Below are 18,355 nucleotides of genomic sequence, written 5' to 3'. Positions count from 1 at the left end.
GTTGCTCAATTTTTTTGAAATTTCTTTTACTTTAAAAGTGTCGCGTAGATCCTTCAATTTTGACTTGCGAAAAAAATTGTGTCAATGTTGTATTTCGTCATTTTAGAAAAATAAAATATTATATTATTGGATCAGCTCATCTGTTCGGGACTTCAGGAGGAACCGAATAGATTTTAATTTTTTAGTTTCCTGTACTAGTTTTGATACCTTAACCTCAATTTTAAAAACTTGGATAGAGAAACTAAGGAATAAGGATTTTCTTAATAATAATAATAATACTAATAATAATAACAATTGAGTCTTTTTATGAACAGTTGCGAGGAAGCTGAAGCTGCTCAAAGTCGCTTTAGTTTCCCTGTTATGATTAGTATAGGTAGCCTATTTTAATTTTGATTTATTTGGAGTATGGGAACTTATGTAGGTATCATATTCATCCATAAATATTCAATGAAATCGATGAAGGAATTTGAAAATTCTTTATTGTCTGATACGATGAACCGAACAATGAAAAATTTGAAATGGTTTAATTTTTTTCACATTCTGTCCTGAATTTACTAGAATGTTTGACAATTTTTAGAAAATCAAGACTTGAGCAATTTTAGCAAAAAGTAGGACTTGGTAGCAATCGAGTATCGGGACATTTTTGACAGAAAGTTAGACTTTCGCAATTTCAACATAGCTAGGGTAGGGCTGAGTTATGGAAACTTTGAAAAGGTAGTGCAAATAATGAAAGAGTGTATCTGTATACTTTTGCAAATGGGAACATACCTGCGTATGGTAAAGTAAATAAATTAACCAACTAACACGAGAAATCTTACACTTGAATAAACGCAGACTAACGCAGACTCATCATTTTCCTCAGTGAATTTTGGCAATAATTTTAAAAATTATGTACCTACAGTACAGTAACTACAGTAAGACTGGAGTTATTGATGTTTGTATTTTTTCTACTTCTTTCTCTTCTTATTTTTAGCCCTTTTTTTCAATCCACTGCTGGATGAAGGCCTCCCCAAATTCTTTCCACGAGCTCCGGTTTTGGGCTGTACTCCACCATTCTCCATCACATGTCCGTATCTCATCCTCCCATCTCCGTTTTGGTCTCACTGAGTAGTCTTTACCACCCATCGTTGACCCCCACTTCTGGCAACATGACCAGACCAGCGCCACTTACTCCCCTTAACTGTCTCCATAATGTCAGTCACCCCTGTGGTCTCCCAAATTTTCTCCACTGTCCATTTGTCTCGCAGCGTTATCCCCAGCATTGACCTCTCCATACACCTCTGCATCTTGACAATTCGATCTTCCAGCTACTTTGTCAATGTCCATGTCTCACTAGCATATGAGGCCACTGGGATGATGCATTGATTGGCTACCTTCCTTCTCAGACACATTGGTGTTGACTTCTCTCTGATAATTCCTTGCAGCCTCAAGTATGCTGCCCATGATGCATTTATTCTCCTGGATATCTCTCTGTTGAAATTGTTATTCATGGTCATATCTTGGCCAAGGTACACAAAATCCATCAACCATTTCAATTTCATCATCTTCCAGCTGGACACACTTTTCATCAGTTACAAACCCATTGCACATAGTCCTGGTCTTCCCTTTATTAATTTTCAGTCCTACTTCTAGACATGCATCTCTCACCTTGTCCTGCATTCCCTGAAGTTTGTCCATATCCTGTGCTATCAGCACCACATCATCAGCATATAGCAAATGGGTCAATTTTTCTCCAGAGATCTCCAGTCCTCCTTCTCCCCATAATATATCTCTGATGCTGTTATTGAGTGTGGCTGTGAACAATTTAGGTGAAAGAGCATCTCCCTGTCTTATTCCCTTTTTGAGCCTTATTTTTGCTGTTTCTCCATTGACTGTAATAGAAGCTGTGGCATTTCTGTAGGCTACAAGTTCTTCTAATTCTGATTTCTTAATAAATTCTTTCCAGGTTTTGTAAGTAATGAAGAAGTTAGTAGGTAGAATCCGAGTGTAAATCATGATTGTAGCATTTCTCACAAAGCTTCGACTAAGTACGTAGGTAATTACTGGTAAGTGGTAGGTGTATACTTCTTTTCAAACATAAAAAAATACACTTATTCAAAATCAAAATACTATTAATTATTATAAATAGGTACCTTAACAAAACTCCAGGAATAACACAAAATACATATTATTACAGTAAACATTACGTATGAAGATTGCGGAGATTGTCCATGTGAAAAACCAGAATTATCATCTGATGTAAAAAAAACTACCCTAAATAAACGAACCATCGAACCACATCTTGATTTGGCACTCATGTTTAGCTTGCATGACGCATATCAAGAAAACTGCGCAGCGCATCCTTCATCATGAAGTTGGGGAATACATAATACACCAACTCCATTGGGTTGGGTTGGTTTTCATGATCGTTCTTTACATCGCGCCACAATTCAAGGGATAAATTTCCAGCACAGGTCTTCACAACAAAGCCACTGTGATATAATAAATTCAGTGGATGATCGCTGAATAATTCTTCTTTCGATGCAAAAGCATAACCATTTTCCAGGAGTTGTAACAAAAGTTTGTAAAACCTAGTACAGTCGTTAAATTTTTTCCAAATAAAGTCATACAATTTGGATCTCAACCAAGTTTCTTCGAACATAGACTTCTCGTTTTCCCGTAAATGCATGCAATAAAGCGAAAACGGTTTTGTCCCAGGATAAGTATAACCACCAGCAAATTTCACCAAACTAGTGTCTTTGTTGTTCAAGTGCATTACTTCGACGTGATTTAATCCAAATACTGGTTTCAAAATTGGTTCATCAAGACTGTACATTTTAGCCAAATGATCAGCCATCACGTCACCACAAAATGAAGGATATACCCCGAAAGAAATAACATGACAGCCTGACGCAGCCACATGTGTTACTAACTTCATCAGTAACATTTTGATTTCTTCCTTTTCTCTTTCTGTGGCATTTTCCAATCTGATAAGAGGCAAATCTATTTCGTCAACAAATAAGAGTCTATAAGGCGATTCACATACCTTGGTGAACTGCAGGTATCGTAAGACTGATGCTAGTATATCAATATGGTCATCAGTTGGAATACAAGTTCCTTTGAAGCATTTGCCAAAACGTTCATGTTCATTTAATAAAGATTTGTAAAGGGCTAACGTTTTATGAACTGCTGCGGTAATTTCAGTTTTTACTTCGGAAAGATTACAGCCTACGATGATGGAGAGGTCCAGATGAAAACACGCATAGGAATTCTTACAGCTTGTCTCCCATTCAGTAGGAATTGTCGAGCATGTGGTAGGAGTTTTCTCATCTTCGGCGCTATGAAGGAAAGAGTATGATTGTTTGCCAATTGAAAAACTTTGATGACCTTTAAAAACATCTATTGGGATGTCATGGTTCACTTCCTCAAGTGTTTCCTTGTTGAAAACTTTTGAATAGTACAATAGTAAAATATGCAATGTGGTTGTTTTACCCCAACAAGGAGGTCGAACAACACATAGTTTTCGAGATGAGAGTGTATCAAACGTTCTTATGGTTTCCCATGCATTAATGCGAGATACTGTAGTTACATCCAGATTTTTAAAAAATTCCAGTGTGTCCCATACAGTTGTTTTTTCAAACTGCAATGTGTCTAGACAGGTAGGTTTGTCCAGGCTGGTAGGTTTGTCCTGAATGGCGAATTCATCCAGTTTCCGACGTTTTGCAACTGCATGTTGAGGATTTCCATTGAAATACTCGAGCAACCAATTATATAACTCTGCATAATCCGAGATGAATACTTTCTTTTTTTTTGCAGTTTCAATTATACATCTTTTATCATCATAAATTGAATAACTCAGCAAGTCGTCAAGCTGAAAATTAGATAAATGTACGGTTGATGGTATTGACAAATGCAATGTTTCTTTTCTACTACACACCTCGGCAAAATGTTCATCCAGATGTATCGATGGTACGAATTCTCCAATAATCAACATAAATACATCCACTGACAACTGTTTGATAAGAGCTTCACGCGATGTTCTGCAATATCCGTTAAGAAGCATACAATTAAAAGTTCAGAGCAATGGCACTACATAATACAAACATGTACAAGTACAACAAACTCACATCAAGAATTTCCAGGCAGTACAAAAAGATGATGTAATTTTCGCACATGAACAAAAAAAAATCACCACATGGTCAAGTGGCATTTTTCCCGGCAAGATCATTTCAGTTAAGCACCTATGAAGAATTTTCAAAGTTTGAATTTTCAAAAAGTAAAGAAATAGTGAAAAAGATCAATAAAATTTTACTTTTCTAAATCTGCCTCCTTCAAAGAGCCTAGAACACGGGCCAATAAACTTTCTTTCAATTTGTCCATTTCACCAAGGTATTTGTCTTGAATCTCTTTAAATGAAACTGAATTGCCTGCAGCTCCGTAAATAATTGCACAATTAAGAAATTCTACAGCCGCAGAAGTATCATCCTTTAGAAAAGTCTGAAATATTTTTTCTGCTTTCTCCAAACATAGTTTTGATCCCACGAGACATCCAATATGGAAAATCATGCAATTATACGCCCTAAAAGAAACATGTGAAAGATTATACAGTATGACACAGAAGTAGTGCCTCATGGTTTTTATTTCTAAGTGGAAAGAGCTAGAGAGATGAATGAAGTGGCGTTGAGTAGGGAAAAATAAGGGCTTTCAACAGAAGATGACCTACAGAGATCAATGTACATACAATCTAACAAAGACATCAGAAAAGTATGCTATGAGAATATCATCAGAGAAAACAAAAACAATTGCCTTCAAAGGAAAGGAACCAGTAAGAAGCAAGATTGTAATAAATGGAAAAATCATTGAACAGGTCAATAATTTCAAATATCTGGGAAACATGATATTATACCAGGGAGAAGTAGATGTTGGTGGAAAGATTGCAATGTTCCTGAGAGTCACAGGACTGATAAATAGCCAATAGGACCCTGAGAAGCAGTAAGGTGAGAAAAGAAACAAGATTGAAGGTGTACAATACCCTAGCAATACCAATGATGACTTATGGAAGCGAGGTATGGGCACTGAAGAAATCTGATAAAAGAAGAATAATGGCAGCTGAGATGAAGTTCATGAGGAGAACGGCAGGGGTGACTCTCAGAGGCAGAGTCCCATCTGAGAAAATAACAGCAGATCTCAGAGTGAAGCCATGTTATGAAAAAGATAAAAAAAGTATAGGAAAGATTGGAGAAATCATGTCAAAAGAATGGAGGAAACAAGATCACCAAAACAGGTCCTCCAATATACACCAATGGGGAAAAGAAGCAGAGGGAGACCCAGGAGGAAACTCACTAATATCTCAGGCTCATCCTCAACAGGTTCCACACCATAGTAGACAGGCCAACAGGCCTACCGCTTAGGGGACCCTGCCCCAAGATGGCGCAATTTTTTTTCCGAAGCCTGGTGCTCCCAAAGTAAGTATCCAACCAAAATGGACAAAAATTTGATAGAAGGTCCCTCAGACTATCTACTACTTACCACCAGAAACGTAAAACTTCTGGTTTTAAACTGTTGTCTCAATCAAATGAATTGTAAATAGGTTCAAATGCGCCGATGGTGCAAATGCATTCCTAAGATGGCGCAAATCCAATTTTAATGTAAAACTTATAACTATGTATATCGATTGAATTCGATTGAAATTATTATGTTGAATACATTAGGATCCCTAATTTACCCCCAATTTTTTTGTTTCAGGCTGTTATAAGTTTTCTTAGTGATTTGGCTGACAATTCTGCTCTTTTTAATATTTTCACAGTAATACCTTTTTATGAAATATTTTGAACAGAAACATGTAACATTAGGCACACTATGTACACTGCTACCTGATTCACCTAAATCAACCCATTTTTGTTGCTGAGAAGCTTCTGCTTTTGCGGCTGCGCCATCATAGGACTGTTCATACAAATTCAAGAAAGTAGATGAAATTTTGCACATTATAAGATACTTTCAGTCACTTTTGGTAATGAAACCAATTTGGAAGAGCTTCTGGCAAAAAATTGCAACAATCGAATTTTTAAGCAAAAAAACAAAAATATGTTCTCAAGAAAGCAAGGTAATTGTTCAAGCGGATATGACTACAGTAAAAAGTCAAGAATGTGAAGCAGAAAAACGGTGTGCAGTTGGTTTTTACATCAGCATTGCCAGATGCCAAAAATTTGAATTGCGCCGTCTTGGGAACTGCGCCATCATAGGGCAGTGTCCCCTATACGGAAACGACGACGACAACAAAAATCAACCTCAAAAATTTCAGGTCCATGCACAGGGTGTCCACAAATTGAAAAACCAGTTTGGTCAAAAAATTCAAACTGGTTTTTATTGGCACAATGTATTCTACACACTAAGGTGACAAAAATGTGATATGAATTTTTTGAAACCGGTTCACTAATTTGCAACCAGTTAACAAAAAATACCCAAAAATTGTAAATAGAGAAAAAAGCTTGAAACAAAAGTTGTAGGGCGTGAAAAATTACACAATTCTGTCCAATCACATTTTGAAACCGGTTCATTGGTTCGCATTTAGCAACCAGTTTTGACAATCACCTAAAAATTGAAGATTGAGAAAAATGCTCGAAACAAAAGTGGGGGGAGGGGGTGAAAATTGAACCATTTTTGCTGACTGGAATTTGAAACCGGTTCATCAATTTGCAAGTGTAATTTTTCACGCTCTACAACTTTTGTTCCAAACTTTTTTCTCTATGTACAATTTTTGGGTATTTTTTGTTAACCGGTTGCAAATTAACGAACCGGTTTCAAAAAATTCATATCACGTTTTTGTCGCCTTAGTGTGTAGAATACATTGCGCCAATAAAAACCAGTTTGAATTTTTTGACCAAACCAGTTTTTCATTTTGTGGACACCCTGTGCATGGGCCCGAAATTTTCGAGGTTGCTTTTGAAAGCCCTTATTTTTCCATACTCAACGCCGCTTCATTCATCTCTCTAGCTCTTTCCACTTGGAAATAAAAACCACCGGGCACTACTTCTGTGTCATACTGTGGATAAATATACTTCAAAACGAATCACATGCTCTGAAGGTATCGATGGAGCCATACCGGTTCGCGTCGTCCTCACTTAATCCATCATCGACGATATCTCCCTTTACTTCGATTAAGGAGTCAATATAGGCCTGCGAAAAATATCCTGAATTAGGTAGATATACCCATATTATAATATAATATAGATAGATAAAAACAAATCGTAGAATTGAAACATACTAAAAATAGTTGGTGGATACGTGTTCCGTACAAGAACCGACTTATATACAAAAATTTTCTATAGGCTGTAGCCAAAGGTATTATATCTTCTTCGCCTTTTAAAAATCCAAAGCACTTTACAGCGAGCATCAGACCATTTTTAGTTGAGAAATCGAGATTGAGTAACACACTTGCTCTATCGATAGAATTCAATTTCTGAAAAAGAAAAAAAAAAATGGTAAATAGTTATTCCAGAGAGAAAAATTAATAAAAAGTGCAAATAGAAATGTCTTACTGTAAGCTCGGAAATTGGCAACGAACAAATATTCTTCAGATTTCCATCCAAGTTCAAAGTATATAATCCCGCATTGAAATGGTTGACTTTAAACCACTCCGCTTCCTCCACCTCAAATGAATGTCGAGACGCTTCTTCGTCCAGCATAAATTTTTTTACTTTTGTTTCGCTTTTCGTCTGCATGGAGACAGTTACGGGGAATTTGGAATACCTGGAACTTCTCAAAACAAATACACTTTTATTATGCGGAATTCATAAAACAAATCTTTCGTTGAAAATACTCAAATTACGAGGTTTACCTGGCGTCGTTCTCAAATCTTATCGCGGTATTTTTATCTAGCTGAGCTGATATCACGGGGAAGTCTGGACTTAACGCGTTATACGAATCGACGAATTTAGCTACATCAAATTTATCAGAATTACCCTGACTTAAAATTTTCCAAAATTCTTCCGGACTTTCAATCGAACGGTTACTTCTGGTTAATTCAATAATTCCGTCTCGTACTTTTTCACCTAAGTAATCATCCAGCATGTGAATGATTAAAATTCCCTACAAAATTAATAATTATATTTTTATATTATTGTACGCATAAAATTGATTAAAAATAAGGTATTCGAAACGTTTAGATACATACTTTTAAAATAGAATTCATTTCTGGTTTCAAGATTCTTTCACGGGGCCATTCATTGAGACTGAGAAAAAGCTCATCAGGATCCTTCGGTGAGAAAGGAAATAATTTTTGAAAGGTCCTCTCAGAATTCGGCCACAACTCAAATAGAGAAAAAAATAATTCCTAAAGAATGAATTTAAAGTATCAAGTTTTGATTTAATCTTGACATTCTTGACATTTATAATTTTTAACAACGATTTCTTACGTTTGGCTCTTTCAGATAAACCTCAGCTACGATTTTCAAACTTATGTAACTGCTCAAGCAAACAGCCAGCCACCGTTCATTGGACCAGTTTATCTTATCTGAAAAAACACTTCCACGTTTTTGGTATTTTTATTTTTTACAAAACCAAAAAATTAGAGATCAATTTACTCGCTTATTACCGTATCCATAAAAATGTCTTTCCCAGACGTCATCGCGCAATGTAACAACCATGTCGAACAACGTGTCTAGATATCTTTCTTCATCAATATACAGAGATGGACTTAGTTTTGGAAACGTTGATGATACTTTTTTCCAACGATCTGCACTCATAAATTCAATATGAGAAATTCGAAAAAAGTTGGATGATTGAAATCAAAAAGTAACATACCCAGTAAATAAGCCGGAAATTCAACGGGGTCCATTTTCAAATACGAGTGGATTTTTGAAGCAAATGCTTCCATGTTGACTACAGTGCTTTCGCCGAGCTCCATAGGACTATCGCTCATCGTCTTCTAACAAAGTAATGTATCCAGATGTTAATTTAACACTCCATTAAAGATAATTCAAGAGTGGCGCATACGTACCTATATAGTTCAACATAACTTACTTCGGTTAGGATTTACAACCATCTGCATTCAATTGGTCTGTTATTTCACATGCAACCGGCAACTCATATAGCTTCTATGTATATTTAGGTATGTCATTGAGAGAAACTGATAACTGCGTGAACGCTTGGCTGATAAGGGCAAAAGTGACGTCACACTCGTCTGATGATAATATTAAGTGGTGCACAAAATATGATATGCCTAATGTAGTAGGTATTGTGCTCGCTGTTTAAACTAAAATCACTCAAAATTTTCAACGAACACATTGATATTTTAATACAGCAAAATGTTCGTTGTTTTATCTTCTTTAAATTGATTTTTTTACCGAAAGCTCTACTTTTTACCATTCAAAAGTTCTCGAAGTTTAAAGTTGCGAAAACAAGGCTAAAACCAGCTGCGAGCGTCAAGTAAGGTACCTATTGAACTTTTAGTGTTTTAGGTTTTAGACTAATAGAGCGGGCAAATAGCGGTTTTAAAAAGGAAAAAATTGGCACATAAATTTTTTCTTCGGGAATGTGTTCGGATGGACCCTCTGAACCACCAAAAAAAAGCCGACTCTCCTACCCCTGGAGGAAAATTTTTTAGGGGGCTGAAACCGGTTCCGATTCACGTTTTTTGCGTTTTACTCCGTAAATATTAGGTTTTTGAGAGAAACTACCATGACGAAAAATGTTCCCCTTCAAATTCTCGACAATTTGATACTACGCTCGATACCCATTGCTCAGGGGGGGGGGGGGTGTCCAAAAAAAGGGGTGGAAAGAGTAGGTGCTTCAAAAAAGGTCAGTCCAATAATTAATCAAAATTACCACTTACATCATTCGTTTTCGCTCAAATTTTTTTTACAAAGTCTATTCACCCAACTACTAATCAAACCACCATTGGTTTGTCTTCAACCCTCCTCGGGGGTTCGTGAGGGTTGCTTGGTTTTTCAAGTAACGCACTACTGAATCATATATTTGAAAAACAAATCTGGACGTGCGATATATCGAATAGTATGTTTTCGAGGTCGCTGAATACGAATATGAACTTATTTTTTGCATACAACCCCTTAAAGCCCCTCTGTGCCCCAAAATGGGGGTCAAAATTTTGAAAAATTGTGAAAAGTCGAATGATATATCGAATTATATGTTTTCAAGATCGCTGAGCTCGAATATGGCCTTATTTTCTGGGCCCAACCCCACATAGCTCCCAACGTCTGCCGCAAAAAGGCCAAAATTTTGAAAAATTGTGAAAAGTCGGGTGATGTATCGAATTGTATGTTTTCAAAGTCGCTGAGCTCGAATATGGCCTTATTTTTTGGGCCCAACCCCACATAGCTCCCAACGTCTGCCGCAAAAAGGCCAAAATTTTGAAAAATTGTGAAAAGTCGGGTGATGTATCGAATTGTATGTTTTCAAAGTCGCTGAGCTCGAATATGGCCTTAATTTTTGGGCCCAACCCCACATAGCTCCCAACTGCCCCAAAAAAGGCCAACATTTTGAAAAAATGTGAAAAGTCGAGTGACATATCGAATGGTATGTTTTCGAAATCGCTGAGTACGAATATGAACTTATTTTTTGCATGCAGCCCCTCAAAGCCCCTCTGTGCCCCAAAATGAGGGTCAAAATTTTGAAAAATCGTGAAAAGTCGACTGATATATCGATTTGTATGCTTTCGAGACACCTGTCTGAACTGGAATATGCACTTTTTTCCTGCTCTACTTACGATTCCTCAAAATCTCTTTACGTCCCCTAAATAGGATAAAATTTCGAAAAGTCACCAAAAAACGTGTAATACGTCGAATAGTAGATATGTTTTCGAGATCGCTGAATACGACTATAGACTTCATTTTTTTTATTTCACTCATTTTACTATTCAAACGTCCTACTAAAGCTTCAAAATTATCCTCAATGTCTTTTGTAGGTATAAGATGTCAACCTTCTTGCTTATCTCAGTGTTTTCATTTCGATTGTATTCCTGTTAAGTTTTCGATTACATTTATTATTGCCTACATTGCCTACCAATCAAAATAAAATGATATAATTTTTTTTTTTTGGTAGAAGAAAGTATCGAAAATTTGTAGTTCGTAGTTCGTGTTTTTTAAGAAAACATACCATTCGATATATCAGTCGACTTTTCACGATTTTTCAAAATTTTGACCCTCATTTTAGAGCACAGAGGGGCTTTGAGGGGCTGCATGCAAAAAATAAGTTCATATTCGTACTCAGCGATTTCGAAAACATACCATTCAATATGTCACTGGACTTTTCACATTTTTTCAAAATTTTGGCCTTTTTTGGGGCAGTTTGGAGCTATGTGGGGTTGGGCCCAAAAAATAAGGCCATATTCGAGCTCAGCTACCTTGAAAACATATAATTCGATATATCACTCGACTTGTCACAATTTTTCAAAATTTTCAACCTCATTTTGGGGCACAGAGGGACTTTGGGGGGGGGCAAAAAATAAGTTCATATTCGCACTCGGTGACCTCGAAAACGTACCATTCGATATACCACTCGACTTTTCACGATTTTTCAAAATTTTGACCCCCATTTTGGGGCACAGAGGGGCTTTTAGGGGTTGTATGCAAAAAATAAGTTCATATTCGTATTCAGCGACCTCGAAAACATACTATTCGATATATCGCACGTCCAGATTTGTTTTTCAAATATATGATTCAGTAGTGTGTTACTTGAAAAATCAAGCAACTCTCACAAACCCCCGAGGAGGGTTGAAGTCAAACCAATGGTGGTTTGATTAGTAGTTGGGTGAGTAGACTTTGTAAAAAAAATTTGAGCGAAAACGAATGGTGTAAGTGGTAATTCTGATTAATTATTGGACTGACCTTTTTAGAAGCACCTACTCTTTCCATCCCTTTTTTTGGACACCCCCCTTGAGCAATGGGTATCGAGCGTAGTATCAAATTGTCGAGAATTTGAAGGGAAACATTTTTCGTCATGGTAGTTTCTCTCAAAAACCTAATATTTACGGAGTAAAACGCAAAAAACGTGAATGGGAACCGGTTTCAGCCCCCTAAAAAATTTTCCTCCAGGGGTAGGAGAGTCGGCTTTTTTTTGGTGGTTCAGAGGGTCCATCCGAACACATTCCCGAAGAAAAAATTTGTGTGCCAATTTTTTCCTTTTTGCCCCTGTTTTTTTACGTTATTTTCCCGCTCTATAAGTATAATCCATAGGTGTATTTAAAAGTGCTCTAGAAAGTTGATTTTGTATTTTTTTTCGGGGACCAAAAAAATGCGCTGCCAAAATGAAGGTACTACCTGCCCCATTCAGAAAACTGCAATTTTGAAATTTTTACCCCGCACAACGAGGGGGTGGACCCTCAAAAAGGTGATTTTGGAGACATGGTCGGGACCGAGAAAACTCGACGGGGTTGTGTTGGGGGACCTCTCCCGATGCCAAATATGTAATTTTTTTCCGTGAAACTCTGCACAACTGCATTCTATGGCGCTTTGATTGAATGCGATTTTATGCATTATTTTTAGCCATTTGCCATTTTTGATGGTAAAATGGCTCTTGTGTCCAGGATATGGCTGGGGATCGAACGATTCTTGGACGTTTGTTGGACGGGGCTATTTGAAGCCCAACTGCGCAAAAACGGCGAAAAAATACGATCACAACGCGATTTTATGAGCACTAATAGGATTGTTACCACCCCCCGCCCCCAGAATTAAATAATGCATTGTCTATTCGGTAATATCGATGCGACCCATCAAAATGGTATAAAATTTCGCGCTGAACTCAAAAATCGCAATCATTTTCAATTCTGACCCGCCGCGGTGGAGTTTTGCCCCCCAAACTGAATATAACGATGATATATTGAACAAACTTTGCACATTACACGTCGATACTGAGGATTCATGCGTACGCAATCAGAATGATTCTCATATTCGTTGCTTGGGAATATTTTTGCTTCAAAATTTGTCATTCGATCCCCACCCCCTCCCTTCCCCTTTAAAGACTACTATATGTTTGAACATGGATTTGAAAACTTGAACATGACCTATCAAATGAATGAAGCGATGAACCGAACAATGAAAAATTTGAAATGATTTAATTCTTTTCACATTTTGTTCTGAATTTACTAGAATGTTTGACAATTGCTAGAAAATCTAGACTCGAGCAATTTTAGCAAAAAGTAGGACTTTGTAGCAATCGAGTAGATATTTGCGAAAAATTATGTTTTGTTTCGAAATTTCTGTTCAAAAAAGCGAGATTTTTTGCAACTTTTACGAAAAAATAGGATTCTTGAGGAAAAAAAACAAAAATTTTCAGCAATTTTGCTACAAAGCGAGTTCTTGGTCAATTCGTTGCAAATTTGTTGGTAAAACAGCGAGACTTTTGAGTAATTTTTTTTTTGCAACAACTTGTTAATTTTTAGAAAAAGCAACTATTTGGCAATTTTGGCAAAGACGAGACATTTTTGGCAGAAAGCTATAGTCTTTCGCAGAGCTGGAGCGATTCTTTGATTTTAGGAGTCCGCGACTCATTTAAGAGTCAGCGACTTTAAAAAGCGACTCCGAAAATGAAGGAGTCTGAGAGGAGTCCGACTCTTTTAGCAGCGACTCTTTTCGCGACTCTTGCAACTCTTTTCTTGGTTCGATAAATTTATCAAGTTTTAAATCTGTAACATTCCCATAGTGCTAGAGTGACTTTTTCGATTTTTGGTGAATTTTCAAAAATCAAATTTTGACCGAAGTGTGGGGGAAAAAAATCAACATTTTACCAAATTAACCTAGAAAGCTGAAATTTGGGATATACCCTACTTTTGACCTGTCAAATCGATTGAAAACTGTTTCAAACCGTTTTTAACAGTTCTGGAGACTCCAGAAGGTTTTTAAAACTCGAAATTTTCACAAAATTTCACGAAATGGAATTGGTAAGCCGAAATTCATTCTGCAAACTAATTTCAATTCTCTAAGAAGTCGACTGCAGGTGACTGGTGAATTTGAAGTCGTTTTGGAGTCTCCAGCGATTTTTTGAAAATTATTGGAAGCTCTAGTAGATTTTTGAAACTAGAAATTTCCTCAAAATTCAAATGGAGATGGAGATGGAAAGCTAAATAATTAACTCTGCACATCAATTTTAACACACTCTGAAGACGATTTCCGCTGGGTTCAAGTCATTTCGGAGCCTGCAGCGACTTCTTGAAAATTAGTGGAGCCTCCAACAGATTTTTGAAATTTTCACATTTCATCAAATGGGGTAAGCAAGCTGAAATTTACTCTGCAAACTAATTTAAATACAATGAAGTCGACTGCACAGTGGTTTCAAGTAGTTTTGAAGCTTCTAGCTACTTTTAGAAAATTTCAATTTTCCTAAACACGTTGTGAAACCTTTCAAAAAGTCACTGGAGGCTCCAGAATGACTGGAACACACCTGAAGTCGTCCACAGAGGGTGTTAAAATTGGAGTGCAGAGTTAATTTTAGCTTTCCATCTCCATTTGATGAAATTTTGGGGAAATTTAAAGTTTCAAAAATCTTCTGGAGGCTCCAGAACTGCTCAAAACTGTTTGAAACAGTTTTCAATCGATTTGGCAGGTCAAAAGTAGGGTATATCCCAAATTTCAGCTTTCTAGGTTAATTTGGTAAAATGTTGATTTTTTTCCCCACACTTTGGTCAAAATTTGATTTTTGAAAATTCACCAAAAATCAAAAAAGTCACTCTAGCACTATGGGAATGTTAGAGATTTAAAACTTAATAAATTTATTGAACCAAGAAAAGAGTCGCAAGAGTCGCGAAAAGAGTCGCAGCTAAAAGAGTCGGACTCCTCTCAGACTCCTTCATTTACGGAGTGGCTTTTTAGAGTCGCTGACTCTTAAATGAGTCGCGGACTCCTAAAATCAAAGAGTCGCCCCAGCTCTGCCATTGAGCCCTGAGGGAGAGATTAGAGCCCTCAAGGAGGAGGAATTTTCGAAACGAAGCTAATGGCCCCAAGATGGGCCACATGATCAAATTTTCAAAAATTAGGAGCCGATTGCCCGATTCTCTTTCTCTTTAGTCTCTTTGGAGTTTGGACCTTGGTTTGGACCCTCCCTAAACGCTCACTAGCGCTGCAGGTGTTGACGAAACGAAATGTTATCGATATAGATAGGTACTACTTGTGTCATTCTATTATTATTATACTTTAGCTAAAGCATGGTTTAACATACAATATTCATATTGCATAGTTCTAAGTTCGACTGAAAATGTATTGAGAAGAAGAACTATAGGTAAGTTACCTATGGCTATATGTTTGCAGTAGGTAAATGTTAATACGTAGGTATGTACATATTCAAATTATTTGTGCTCTTTGGAAGGAAAAAATAATAGATATACTCACAAATGAATGTAATAATTTATCAAACAAACGTTTGAAATTTTGTCTGTTCCAGATTTCACGTTAAATAACTATAAAATTCGTTTCTACAGTGTTCGAGAAAAATGAAAATCTCATACAGTGCTACGTTGGAATGGGATTTCCGCAGTGGAGTGTCCACATTACTAGATCTTACCATACGCTCGATTATTCAGAAGTCATGGCGTGATGCGATCGTTCAAAGACGTCAATGTGCAAAATTGGATAAGAATTTCAATGGGATGTATGCAGAGATCACGATTGATTCAAAGTTTCGAAACGTAATGATATCTTGGAAAAAAAATGAGATCGATGTACCGTTCGTGATCTCCACAACCTCAACATCCTCAACGCCTTTAAATGAGAAAATCCAAATGAAAATGGAGCAGTACGCCAGTAAACTTAATGTAGAATTTCGCGTCTGGAAAAATCATTGTCGACACGTACTCCAGCATTGCTTTGATGTCTTTAATAGAGGGTACAATGTTGACATTTTCAACTATTTAGATGATTTCATATATGACTCGTATGGAAGCATCGACTACACTGAAATGGCCAAGAAAATGTTGACGTGCGATGAACTAGAAAAAGAAGTGAGATTCGCTATCGCTTGTGAATTTTGTTTCGAGCATGAAATCAAAGAGTTATGGCCTTTAGTAGCAAATAGAGCACTGCTCTGCAGCGGTAAGATAAAAGGGACAATGCCGAATTATTCATTGGCAGAGTATTGGGTTGCTGTATTAACTAATCAGCGTCCAAAAGTTCCTATTCGTTTTGGTGGTCATAATCCTACTATAATATTAGTTAGATTTTCACACACGAAACCAACGGACTTTACTGATATTCCTGCTACCATGTTTATTGGATGTTCACACACGAAACCAGCGATGGAGTTCTTTTGGAAACATATCCCCACATTCGATGGCCAAGTGCTCTGCATTGGTAAATGCTTTGATAATCTTGTAAATGAGATCGGAATGATAGTATTATTAGAGCACTGGATTCCGAGAATGAACGATGAATTCCTCAAGTCCCTTGTAAAGCTACATGGTACGCATATGATGTCGAGCATGTTGAAATCAAGACTTTGTTACAAATTCGTTTTGCCGTTTTGGCATCGGACATGCATCATGTACGATAGCGATCAATTTGTTACATTTTTAGTAGAATTTACTGGTACAAAAGATACACGTATCAAATATTTGTGCGAACAAATTTGGAATATCGCTTCGATTGAATTCAAAAATCATGCTTCGAATCGTATTGCAGCTCAAATTGCAACTAATCGATGTCCTTATGATGACTCCATGGCAACAAGAAGCTAACTGATGTTACAAATTAGATTTTTGTACTTCGTGGAATTAAATCCTCCTACGTATATTTTTTAATTTTATGTATATATAGTGGTACATATTTCTAATTGTTTCTTAAACTTTGATATTTTAAGAATGGCTGAATTTTTCGTCAGTTTAGAAAAATAAAATATTATATTATTGGATCAGCTTATCTGTTCGGGACTTCAGGAGGAACGGAATAGATCTTAATTTTTCAGTTTTCTGTACTGGTTTTGATAACCTCAATTTAAAAACTTGGATAGGAAAACTAAGGATAAGGATTTTCTTAATAACAATTCAGTATCTATTAGTATTTTCATGAACAGTTGCGAGGATGCGAGGAAGCTGAAGCTGCTCAAAGTCGCTTTAGTTTCGCTGATTTTTAATTCATGAGGAGTATGGGAACTTATAAATGTACCATAATATTTATCCATAAGTAGATATTAGATATTCAATGAAATCGATGAAGGAATTTGAAAATTCATTATTGTCTGATACGTCGATGAATGAAGCGATGAACCGAACAATGAAAAATTTGAAATGATTTAATTCTTTTCACATTCTGTTCTGAATTTACTAGATGAGTGTTTGACAATTTTTAGAAAATCAAGACTCGAGCAATTTTAGCAAAAAGTAGGACTTTGTAGCAATCGAGTACCTATTGGCGAAAGATTATGTTTTTTTTTCGAAATTTCTGTTCAAAAAGCGAGATTTTTTGCAACTTTATGGAAAAAATATGATTTTTGAGAGAAAAAGAACAAATTTTTTTGGCAATTTTGCTACAAAGCGAGTTCTTGGTCAATTCTGGATTCTTTGTAAATTTTTTGGTAAAAGAGCAAGATTTTTGAGTAATTTTTTTCAAAAATGACACTGTGGGTCATTCCATGTCAATTCGACCAAAAAAGTGCGATTTTGAAAGTCATGTCTTTTGATTTCGCTCAAATTTTTTTTACAATATGTACCCACCCAGTAAGTAAGAAACCCGCAATCAGTTTGGTCACAGCCCCTTCCGGGGCGGGTGAGGGGGGCTTCCATTATTTTCACATTGTCTCGAGGTGCTCAACTTCAGCCGCGCATTCCTCCAAAACTATGATACTTTGATCAAAACTGATTTCACAGTTCGAAAGGGTATTCAATTTTAAACTTTTTAAGCATTTTGAAACTTTCAAAAGTTGAAAGTTGAACTTTCAAATTGAGAGTTCAAATTTCAAAATGGCGCTGTAAGTGGGAGCTACCATTTTAAATTCTGAAAAAATTTCCATAGATGTACCTTTTGATGTTTTTTTGAAATATTCAAGTTTCGAAATGGGATCTCCCAATGGAAGGGGAGCACCCCCACCCACGATTTTGGGCAAACCTTTCGAAAAAAAATCTGGGGCATGTGATGTATCGAATTGCATGTTTTTGATAACGCTGAACACGAATATGACGTTAGATTTTTGATTGGGCCCCATTCACGGCCCCCAGCGCCTCCCCAAATGGGGTAAAAGTTCAAAATAGGGTTTTTTTTCGGGCGACACATCAAATAGTAAGTTTTTGGTGACGCTGAACACGAATATAACGTCAGATTTTTGGTTGGACCCCATCTACGGCCTCTAACAATTTTTTTAGACTTTTACCAATTGGGGGAGATTCTGGGAGCCATGGGTGAGGTCAATTTGAAAAACTAAGGCTATATTCGTGTTTAGC

General features: G+C 36.6%; 1 protein-coding gene and 1 long non-coding RNA gene across 5 annotated transcripts; one reads left to right on the top strand and one right to left on the bottom strand.

The window, feature by feature from the left end:
• Positions 1–729: 729 nt before the first annotated feature.
• Positions 730–9,099, bottom strand: LOC135843291 (uncharacterized). Of its 3 annotated transcripts, XM_065361124.1 has the most exons (13): positions 8,978–9,099; positions 8,782–8,905; positions 8,573–8,713; positions 8,394–8,491; positions 8,153–8,311; positions 7,817–8,067; positions 7,518–7,734; positions 7,244–7,438; positions 7,082–7,155; positions 4,292–4,558; positions 4,107–4,220; positions 3,917–4,019; positions 730–3,850 (listed from the first exon to the last, which is right to left on the bottom strand). In XM_065361124.1, exons 2-13 carry the CDS (start codon positions 8,897–8,899, stop codon positions 2,300–2,302), a joined length of 3,288 nt encoding a protein of 1,095 aa, XP_065217196.1. In that variant the 5' UTR covers positions 8,900–8,905; positions 8,978–9,099; the 3' UTR covers positions 730–2,299. The 3 variants fall into 3 exon arrangements, with proteins under 3 accessions (XP_065217196.1, XP_065217193.1, XP_065217194.1); XM_065361121.1 differs by having other exon boundaries at positions 730–4,019; XM_065361122.1 differs by having other exon boundaries at positions 730–4,019; positions 9,001–9,099.
• A 6,025-nt stretch (positions 9,100–15,124) lies between these two features.
• Positions 15,125–16,830, top strand: LOC135843669 (uncharacterized). 2 transcript variants are annotated; one of them, XR_010558366.1, is made up of 2 exons: positions 15,125–15,207; positions 15,370–16,830. It is a non-coding gene; the product is annotated as an uncharacterized LOC135843669 (long non-coding RNA). The 2 variants fall into 2 exon arrangements; XR_010558365.1 differs by having other exon boundaries at positions 15,143–15,257.
• The last annotated feature ends 1,525 nt before the right edge of the window (positions 16,831–18,355 follow it).

Source organism: Planococcus citri, chromosome 4 (genome assembly GCF_950023065.1).
Source record: "Planococcus citri chromosome 4, ihPlaCitr1.1, whole genome shotgun sequence".
NCBI classification, from domain to species: Eukaryota; Metazoa; Arthropoda; class Insecta; order Hemiptera; family Pseudococcidae; genus Planococcus; species Planococcus citri.
Note: the sequence above shows the minus strand (reverse complement) of the source record. Positions and strands in the feature narration are given on the sequence as shown.

What these genes read in the sequence shown, in the direction of transcription:
- LOC135843291 (XM_065361121.1), bottom strand. Translation starts at nt 8,899, where the DNA reads ATGAGCGATAGTCCTATGGAGCTCGGCGAAAGCACTGTAGTCAACATG. An exon ending in GTATCCACCAACTATTTTTA is followed by an intron (nt 7,156 to 7,243) that starts GTATGTTTCAAT and finishes TATTTTTCGCAG; the next exon opens with GCCTATATTGACTCCTTAAT. An exon ending in ACTGCCTGGAAATTCTTGAT is followed by an intron (nt 4,020 to 4,106) that starts GTGAGTTTGTTG and finishes CGGATATTGCAG; the next exon opens with AACATCGCGTGAAGCTCTTA.